A 9,766-nucleotide genomic window follows, 5' to 3' on the forward strand; every position below is an offset into this window, starting at 1 on the left:
GTGAAATCCCAGTGCTCATCCAATGTGCGTCACTTGGTATTGGGCTAAAGCTGCCTGCTGAATGGGATCCCAACCACGGGTAGGAGGCATGGCAGGGGGCTGAAAGGATACAGCCATCACCAGTTCTGTTACACCAGCTCAGGAAACACCTCTTAGAGATGTTTCTCATTTCTCGTTGTCTCCCCACGGCCCAGAGGCTGGTGAGAACAGCCTGTGCTGGGAAGAGAGATGTTTCCTCCCAGGGAGGGGCCCTGTTGCTGAAGCTGCAGCCAAGAGCACATTTTTATGGCATGACACCAGTGGGGCCTCTGCTGCGAAGCGAGAGAGATCCAGCTCCAGGGTCTGGGCTGGGCTGTTGCTTGAGACCTCAGGAGCTGCTGGTGTGTAAGGCTCAGCCAGCCCTGTCTGCCTCCAGGATCCCCAGGACGCTGCCCATTTCCTCTCCCTGCCTTGGGAAGCACTCGCCAAAGATTACAAAACATCCTTTTCCTCTAACCCAAAGCCTGGTGTTCAGAAAGACACTACCCCCCCCACCGACCGCTGTCCGTCCCCTTCCTGCCTCACCGCCCCTTTCCCCCTGCAGCAGCTCACTCGTGCTGCTTTCTCAGGATCAAGTGGTAGGTGGCCCCATCAGAGCTGAAGTGCCACAGAAACTGGGGAGCCGGCTGCGGTTAGAAAGGTAGGGAGCCAGGGGAGCTGTGGGCTGGGGAACTCCTGGAGCTGAACGGGGAAGAGAGCGGGAGCAATTCAGGTGCCAGCTGGGGGGAGCTTCCCTGCTCCTCTTGCTCCGAGCAGGTGTGTGGAGGCCCTGTGCTTCTCCTGTTGCAATCCATGGGAAAGCAGCCCCTGACTTCAGCATGAGCAGGATGGAGCCTAGGGCGGCATGTCCTGGTGCTCAGAATCTGAGAGTTGCTTCATTTGTCCTGGTAACATTTGCTAACGTTTATTCTCCGCCGTGCTGCTGTTGCTCATAGCAGTGGGATTCCCACTTGGACGTAGGCATTTCCTTCCCCTGACTCCGCTGGATCGGCAGTGAACGTGAGCACAAGGGAGGACAGTGTTGGCGGTGCCTCTGACTCTCAGCACATGGCAGAGGGAAAGGGTCTCTTTGCCTGCGTCATTTAGGGAGCATCACCACGACTGTGTCCCAGACATGGAGGTCCTTGTTATAGTTAGCAGTGTTTTAACCACCTCCTGCCATCTTCAACCCCCAAGGCGGGTCAGAGAAGGGCTTGGGTGCAGCATCCTGTCTCTCGGTGGCTGCTGCCAGCATTGCAAGATCTTTGCCCGTGCCAAGGAAGGCAAGGTTACTGACAAAGGGCTGGGAGCCAGGCTGGGTGTCACGGCAGAGGTGCAGCATCACAGCCTCTCTCCGAAGCAGCTGTGCCTGGTGTCCATTATTGCTGTCCCCAGTAATGCCGGGCCTGGAGCTGCTGCGACATTTAAATGGGAGGCTCCAAGGAGGCATTTAAGCAAGGCTGCCTGTGTCAGACACAATACTTAGTCATACTCCCAGAATGAAAATAGACTTTGCCTCCAGGGCAGCACAGAGGCCAAGGCGCTCCTTTCCCGGGCACATGGAACTTTCCATGGAAGTACTTTCTGGCTAATTATTACCAGCTGCTGCTTTTGCAGGCGGCCGCCACTCCACTGGTCGGCTCTGTGCTGCACTGCTGGGTGCCAGAGGCCTGTGGGGTGCAGCTAGCTCAGGGGAGCCGGTCAGAAAGCAATGGGGAATGAGTGGACTCCTCCCAGCCCTTTTGAGTGAGTTGATTCTCAGCCCACAGCTGTACTGTGGAGCATCACATCTGGCCGCTGTGTAAGCAACGCCTGATGCTTGCCAAGCTTGCTGTCTGGGACATGCCTGCTGTGTTTCTGTGGATGCCAGCCCCTTCCCTCTGGGAAACAGTTTTGCTGCCGCGTGTAGCACCGGGTCAGGAACCAGCCTGATGTGCTTCCTGGGGGGAGGACCCTGAATATCCAAGGGGCTGCTTGCTGCACAAGACGTTACCTCTTATGAGGCTTTTCTCAGTGTGGAAATGCCCCCAGGTGTCCCCACTCCTGGGCCTGTGCTTGTGGGTGTTGTCTCAGGAGCAGGCAGCCAGGCCCCTGTCTTCTGCAGTTGTCCGGTCTGAATTGGGGAGTATCCTGCCCTTTTCTGCGCAGGAGTTGGGAGGGCTAATTATTGCTTACAACATGCTTTGAGACCTAGGGCCTGGTGAGGGGCAATGGCACAGTGTACTGCTGAAGTGCTCGGTACTTGGAAAACTGTCTTCTCTCCTACAACGCTAAATAGCTTTTATCCCAGTGATTCTGCGCTTGCGCACATGTGCGCATGTGTGCAAAATTCCCCCCTGCACGATTTCCCTTACAGGACATGCTTGGAAGGCCCCTGCTTGCCCAGCGCACCATGTGGGTCCTCAGCAGGGAGCACTGTGACTGCAGAGGTGACAAAAGCACCTGCCACCTCAGGGAACTGGAACAGAAAGGAGTCTCTTTGCTCCATGTGCTTTCCAGCCGCACCAGTGACTCCGAGGCATGTTACCTGCTGCGTGTCCCCTTGACTTGGTTGCTCTCCAGTACAGGACATGCCGGCCACTGCCAGATAGCACCCGTGTTCATTTGTGAATGCACGCTACTTGATGGAGCGCTGGCTCTATTTGGTAAGCACTGTATCACAACCCATCTGGGTAACCTGATGATAAGGAGCAAAGCCTGACATGATGCATGCAGCCTAGGTCAGATGCCTGGTTTACAAGGACAGACTTCTTAAGAAATACTGAACTCCTGCAGCTTGGCTGTGCTCCCTGGCCCTGAGAGAAATCACTGGCACCTGGAGACACCCTCCCAGCACTGCAGTGAGTCTGGATGCCAAAAAGCCATGCTGAGCTGGCCCGGGGAGGCGAGGTGTGCAAGTGCGCGCAGTCATGTAGGATCTCAGCATCTGCAGGCACGTCAGACCTCCCATCAGGTTGGCACTACAATTAGAAGTGCTCCTGGTCCACGAATCCCTGCTGGACCCCAGGCAGCGCCGCTGTCAACCTTCATCACTTCAGTGCAATGCAAGGATCTGTCACGTCTGCGAGCAGCTCCCTGTGAATGTCAAGCTGTTTCTCTGTTAGTTGGGCTGTCAAGGGAGGCAGAGACAGACCAGGTCCCACAAGTGCACAGAGTTGGTTTTCAGAGACACACAGCATTGATGGAGATATCCCTCTTGATCAGGGACTCCTTGATTGGGGTCTTGAGCATCCCAGATAAGATTAATTGAGCCTGTGATTTTGCTCTGGACCCAAACACAGCAGGAAGCAATTTGTCTATAGCTTGAATCTGATCTGGCAATTGTTACACCAAGAAATTCACTCTTTGTGAATGTGTCTGTTCCTGAAGTGCAGCATTAAGGACTTGGCTCTGGACTTTGGTGAGCTGTTTATAAGATGGGAGGGGGCACAGCCCTCAAATCCACTAGGGGAAATAAAATTTAAAATATGGGAGAAAAATCAATTCCAGCATACAAATGTCACAGAAATGATGGGACAAGGTTAATGTTGCTGGATGGCACCATCTTTGTGCGTCAGATGGTTACTGTGGTATTAATAGCACGGCGTCACCATCACGGGCAGATAGCGTTGTATCTTCTGGACCATGTACAGCAACAGCACCATACATGGAAGGGCATGGAGCGTACTTGGGCAGGACGAGCGTCTAGTTAGGAGCGGGGAATTGTGTCTTCTGGGAATCATGTCCCTGGCTGCTGTTTCTGTCTTACAGCATGACAGCAGGCAAGTCTGGGCTGCAGGCTCTCCTTCCAGGACAAGTGAGAGCAGCCACCCAGAGCAGGGCACAAACGTGACCCACACTGGTGACACACCAGGGGTACCTGACAGATAGCACGGATATGATGTAAAGCAGCAGGACCTCACTGAGAGAACAGGCCCATCAGCTACTCCATGCTCTCTGCACGGAAAATTAGAAGTGGCTTCCTCCTCAGTGCAAGTGAGGTGAGCGGTTCTGCACTTACCCCAGGGCAAGAGTGTGCACACAGGACGTTACAGCCTGTTGCTGCTCTGGGGCACCGTCCCATCCTCGCTCACCCTTCAACAACTCGCCCTTGTGCCCAGCCTTTGAGTTCACTGGGGCTGCTGTGGCTTTCCCCAGCTGAGGATATGCCCCGTGGCTGTGGAGGACACGGATGCCCTCAGAATCAGGGAAGTGCAGGGATTGTGGTTTCAGCGCGGACAGGAAAGCACCGTGCTCTGAGTACAGTTTTACCTGGTAATGTTTGGGTCAACAAAATAGGATACCGCTCCCTATTATTACACTGACACGTGGCTGCTTTCTTAACCTCAAAGGCAAGTGCATTGTCATTGCTAATCAACGGGGAAAACTAGGACAAATAAATAGCAGATTTGCCCAGGCGCCGCTGCGTGTCTGTTGGGATACATCATACAGGCCAGAGAGACAGGGCACTGGAAGGCCCATTCACAGGGTGGCAGGAGAACAGCACCTTGTTGGCCTCTCCTTCCTGCACCACCTTGTTTTCCTGTGACCGTGCACTTGCAGTGTGACACCGGACTGCCAGCCGTCCCTACCGCAGCACCATCCCCGAGGGCCCAGTGCACAGGAAAGCACCCTCTGGCTTCCTGGGGAGAGCTTCTGGCGTGGGCAGGGCGCAGCGCACTCCCAAGAGCTGCTCGCCGCTCCTCTGGGCGCTTCCTTGTCCCAGGATTCCTCATGGGCCACGTTTCCCACCATCAGCCTGGCTGCAAGAGGTGCCCTCCTCACCGGAGCACTTGCCCGCAGGAGTGGCTGGTTTCAAATGGCAAAATGTTTTAGTTTCAATAGAAACATCTGACGCGGCGCTGGCTGTCTGCTTGCCTTAGCCAGGCACCTTCCTTAGCCACGTTTGTTTGGGGAAGCAGTGAGTCGGCATCCCAGGAAGACACGGCGTTGCTGCCGATCCCTTGCACAGGGCTTTGCAGTCCTGGCCCCTGCTCCCTCTTCCCACCTTGCTGTTTGGGGGTGCAGGACGAGGGCACCGCCTGCCAGGGCCCAGAAGTGGCAGGGTGACTCGGGGTGTTGGTTGCAGCCGCGCGGGTCCAAGGACAAGATGGGTAGCTCCCAGGTCTTTGATGAGACCAAGTCACATAGTTGGGGCCGTCCTTCCGTGCGCGCTCCGGGGTGCAAACCCCCCGCGGCCCGGGCGCAGAGCAGCGCAGCGGTGCCTGGCGCGGGGCCCGGCAGCTCGGTCCGTTCCGTTCCGGGCCGGGCTGGGCCGCCGCAGTGCAGCAGCGGGCGCGGGGCGAGCTGCCCGGCCATGGGGGGCGCCGCGAGCCAGAGGCACAAGGAGCCCGGGTGAGTCCCGCGCTGCGGGCTGTCCTGCCCTGTCCCCAGCCCCGGTTTGCCCGGCAAAGCGAGGTCCCTCTCTGCCCCTGCTCCCCGCGCCGCAGGGCAAGGGAAGGCGGCCCCGAGCGGCGCGGGGCGAGGGGCCCGCAGCCCAAAGGCAGCTGCTTGCTGTAAAGAAACAGCTGTCTAAAAACAGGGGCCAGCAAAGCAAGGGGAGCAAAGCCGCGGGTGGGAACAGAGACCTGGCCTCGCAGACGGGCGCAGGGTGGGGGGAAGAGATGGGCCAGGCCTGTACCCCAGGGGTTGCTGCTGCTGCTTGCGGGATGGCCCCGGGAGAGGTGTTGCCCCCTTTTTGTCTCGCCTGCCTTGCCTGCCTCCCGCTGCGTGCGGCCTGCAGCCGGCCAGGCTTGCCCACTTGTTGTGCAGGGTGCGTCAAACGGCCCAGGACGGGGCACGGCCCTGCTAGGACAAACTCGCAGTCAAGCAGGCACCGGAGACGGGGCAGGGCTCGCACCCACCCTACAGAGTGGCAGCAGAGCCTGGGTTCAAATCAATGCTCCCGTGCACCAGTGGAGGGTCCTGAGCAGCAGCGCTGTGTTGTATTTGCCAGCACCTCCCTTGGTGAGTGCTGGCGAGGGTAGTGGCGGCTGCAGGGCAAGCAGTGGTGCCCTGGGTGGCAGAGCGGCAGGAAAAGCCACTCTCTCTCCGGCTGCCCGTGCTGGGGCCTGCAACCCATGGCAGCAGTACCTTTTCTTTGGTAAAATCTGATCTGTTGGTGGATTTGGTAGCAGCGCAACCCTCACCTCTGAGGGCACCAAACAGAACCAGAGGCCTGAGCATTTAATTAACTGGCTGACAGGCCAAAACCAGTGCTTTCTGCTTTGTCCCTGCTGCCTCTGCGCCACGACAGGGCAGCACGGGGGTGTTGGTGTCGGAGGATGTTCTGCTTGCCCACGGTTCTGGGCACCTGCTCATCCGTCTCCACTGTTGGGGGACCCATGCGCTACAGGGGGCACTACAGCTGGGGAGCGAGAGGCACCCTGGTGAGGCGGCTGTGGTTCGCTTAGGTGCCCATCAGTACATACACGCAGCCACCTAAACCTGTGTGCTGGCCCTCACCCCTGGCCCACAGCTCCCCTGTTTGCAGCACTGCCCCTCACTCTCGACCCACAGCCCCGCATTGTACCCACCAGTGCCCCTTACACCTGACCCGCAGCCCACCCTGAGCCCAGCAGGACCCCTCACTCCCAACCTGCAGTTCCCACATCTCACAGCAGTGCCTCTCACTCCTGACCCGCAGCCCCCACTTACGCACAGCGGTGCCCCTCTCTCCTGACACACAGCCTCGCGGTGTCCAGTGGTGCCCCACACTCCCAGCCCACAGCCCCCCATTATACCTAGCAGTGCCCCACACTCCTAGCCCACAGCCCCCCTGTTGTAAGCAGTGCCCCTCGCTCCTGACCTGCAGCCCCCTTTATATCCAGTGGTGCCCCTCACTCCCAACCCATAGCCCCCGCTGGTCCCAGCAGTGCCCCTCACTCCCAATCCACCCCCCACTCCCCGGGCCCAGCAGTGCCCCTCACTCCCAACCCGCAGCCCCTCTTACACCTAATGGCACCCCTCACTCCTGACCTGCAGCCCCCTTTGTACCCAGTGGTTCCCCTGACAAATGACCCACAACCCCCACTTATACCCAGCAGTGCCCCTCACTCCCGACCTGCAGTCCCCACATCTCACAGTGGTGCTTCTCATTCCCGACCTGCAGCCCCCTCTTAAACCCAGCAGTGCCCATCTCTCCCGACACGCAGCCCCGCCACATCCAGTGGTGCCGCTCACTCCCAACCTGCAGCTTTCCCTTACACCCAGCAGTGCCCCTCACTTCTGATTTGCAGCTCCCCTGTTCCCAGCGGTGCCCCTCACTCCCGATTTGCAGCTTCCCTGTTCCCAGCGGTGCCCCTCACTCCCGACCCGCAGCTGAACCCTCACTGTGCTGCTCTGTGGCCACGCGAGGGCAGTGCAGTGCCAACCAAGAGAGCCAGTCCTAGAGAGCGGTGAATCACGGGCGCTGCGGGTCGGGAGTGAGGGCACCCCTGAGAAATGGGGGTGGCTGTCGGTTGGGAATAGGGGGCTCTGCTGGGACCAGAGGGGCTGTGGTTCAGGAGGGAGGGGCACCATTGAGGATGGTGGAGTTGCAGATGGGGCATGAGGGGCACGCTGATTATATGGGGGGTCTGTGGGTTGGGAGTTAGGGGCACCCTGGGTGATGGCTTAGCTGTCGGTTATCACCTGGGTGGGCAATACTGTTTGTTAATGCATGGCATTGAGCGGATGTAGTGGGGTGCATGTCCCAGTTCCAAGGTACAGTGGTGCCAGTCCCTCCTTACTGGTCCTGACATGCCCTTGGTGCCCCTGCCTCCATTGCTTGGTTCCCCTGGCTCGTCTGCAGACCCTGGACTCACTCATGCTGCAGGGAGGATGCTCTGGTGCTCCATGGCCTGGCCTTTGGCATGGCTCTGTGGGTGGGGAGCGAGGGGCAGTGGGTTGCGGGGTGGTGCATGCACGGGTTGGGCCTGAGGTGTTTCGGGAGTGAGGACAGGCTCTGTTCGCTTCTGAGGACATGGTGCTCCTGGCTGCTGGAGCTGTGCTGACCCTCACTTGTGACAGAGCAATCGGTTCCCAATGCCCTCCGAGACAGAGGCCAGATGGGGTGACCGTGGGCAGAATGTGCCTTTTCGGGAGGCTGTTGTGTCTGTCCCTCAGCCTGCAACTGCTGCGGTAGCATCAGAGCCCCATCGTGGCCCTTGGCAGGCAGCCGGCTCCTTCCCCTCTTCAGAGGGGTGCATAGTGCAGGTCGGTGCAGCTAGAGCGTTGCAGACAGCCTTGCTGGCCTGGGGCCTCCTGTGGGCCCGAGGAGGAGCTGGGGTTGGGGGCTGTGAGCATCGTCTTTGCGGCAGGAGCCATGCGGGAGCTATGGCACAGGCCTGGGCTGCCAAATCCTGGGCTGAGCCTCACTGCTCAGCCCTCGTGGTGCCCTGTGTTTGTGCAGCACCTAGCATCGGGGCAGATGCTGTGGGACCGCGGCTGCTTGGCTTTGCTGTGTAGGGAGCAGCGGGCCATGCTGGCATCTGCATGGCCATAGTGTCTTGGTGCACAGTGGAGCTGAGCGCCTCCAGGCCAGCGGCCAGGGGTGCTTTGCACAGGCTGTGCTCTCTGGCTTTGGCAGCGGGTGGCACCTGGCTTTGGCAGCTCTCTGGCTTTGGCAGCGGCTGAGCAGTGTTGGGTAGTCATGGGGGCGGAAGGCACCAGGCAGAGCCGGGCCTGCCCTGGGAGGGCTTCTCAGGCAGTGTGATGGGGACTGCAGGGTAATTGTTTAGCACGAAAGGCAGGAGGATGCCACCCTGCTGCACCATGGCTCCTGGCATCTCCCACCCCCAGGACTGCGGGTAACAGCCTCCTGGTGCATCCGGAGCTGCCCTCCACTCCACAGCCCCGGCTGTGGTTTCCAGCCCTCCTTCCTCCTGAGCCAGCTGCAGGCTGCACAATAGCAGGATGCCGCCAACTTCCTCCTCCTGCTGCAGGGCTGGGCCCACGACTGCGCAGCGTACTGCCACAGATGCTTCCGGGTGCCCACGGGCTCATGGGCCTGCTCTCCTGGGTGGGTGGGCGAGAGCCCTGCAGCCCTGTGCCATGGTCAGATGTAGCAACATGCCACCCGCCCAGGTCCCTGGGTTGGCAGCGAGTCCAGATGCTGCTGAAGAGGGAGTGGGGAGGGGGCTCCACATGGTGCCGTGGTCCCGGGAGCAGCACCAGCAGCCTCAGGCTGGGCAGTGGGATAGCTGGGTGGTGGCAGGGGGTGTCCTGCCACTGATTTCCTGTTTGACCTTGTGCATGTCGCTTGACCTCTGTGCTATGGGTGCTTCTGGTGAAATGAGTGTGAGGTCAGGTCACGACGGCGCCAGGCTCCACTGCCCTGGCTGTGTTCGGGGCATGCCCAGACCCCGTGGGGCTGGCAGGGTTAGTGCTGTAAAAGCAATAGCAAGACCCAGAGAGTTCAAGTCGCGGGCCTGTGGCGGGGAGCCAGAGGTGCTGCTCGGGGCAGCGGAGGAGGCTGCGCTGTTTGGGGAACACTTGACCGGAGGGGCACGCCTGAGCCCTGGCTTGCAGCTCATGGCGTTAGAGCCTGTGCCGGGGTCGGTGCCTGCCTTGGAGACGCCGAGCCGGGCGGGTTTGGGCTGGGGCGAGACTGGGCAGCCCATGCTAGCGGGCAGGAGGGCTGGCACCGTTGCGCAGGGCCCGCGGCGGGGTTTCCATGCCCGGCATGGCATGGCATGGCACGGCACGGACCTCTTCTGCTCCCCAGCCGCCCTCCCTTGGGCGAGAGGGGCCCCCGGGGCAGCTTGTCCCCCGGGCTGTGCAGCGCCTG

The 9,766-nt window shown here is 59.9% G+C and overlaps 1 protein-coding gene across 6 annotated transcripts in view; it reads left to right on the top strand.

The window, feature by feature from the left end:
* The first annotated feature begins 565 nt into the window (after positions 1-565).
* The window catches only part of TACC1 (transforming acidic coiled-coil containing protein 1), a 38,579-nt gene continuing 29,378 nt past the window's right edge, over positions 566-9,766 (top strand). For 3 of the 6 annotated variants that reach the window (XM_025203464.1, XM_025203465.1, XM_006023055.3), the window contains exon 1: positions 5,241-5,352. In XM_025203464.1, coding sequence (XP_025059249.1) covers positions 5,315-5,352 — 38 coding nt within the window. In that variant the 5' untranslated portion in view covers positions 5,241-5,314. Of the gene's footprint in view, positions 680-5,240; positions 5,353-9,766 lie in introns of those variants that run through there. The other 3 variants (XM_025203467.1, XM_025203466.1, XM_025203468.1) reach the window with 3 other exon arrangements.

This window comes from Alligator sinensis, unplaced genomic scaffold (genome assembly GCF_000455745.1).
Source record: "Alligator sinensis unplaced genomic scaffold, ASM45574v1 scaffold98_1, whole genome shotgun sequence".
NCBI lineage: Eukaryota > Metazoa > Chordata > Crocodylia > Alligatoridae > Alligator > Alligator sinensis.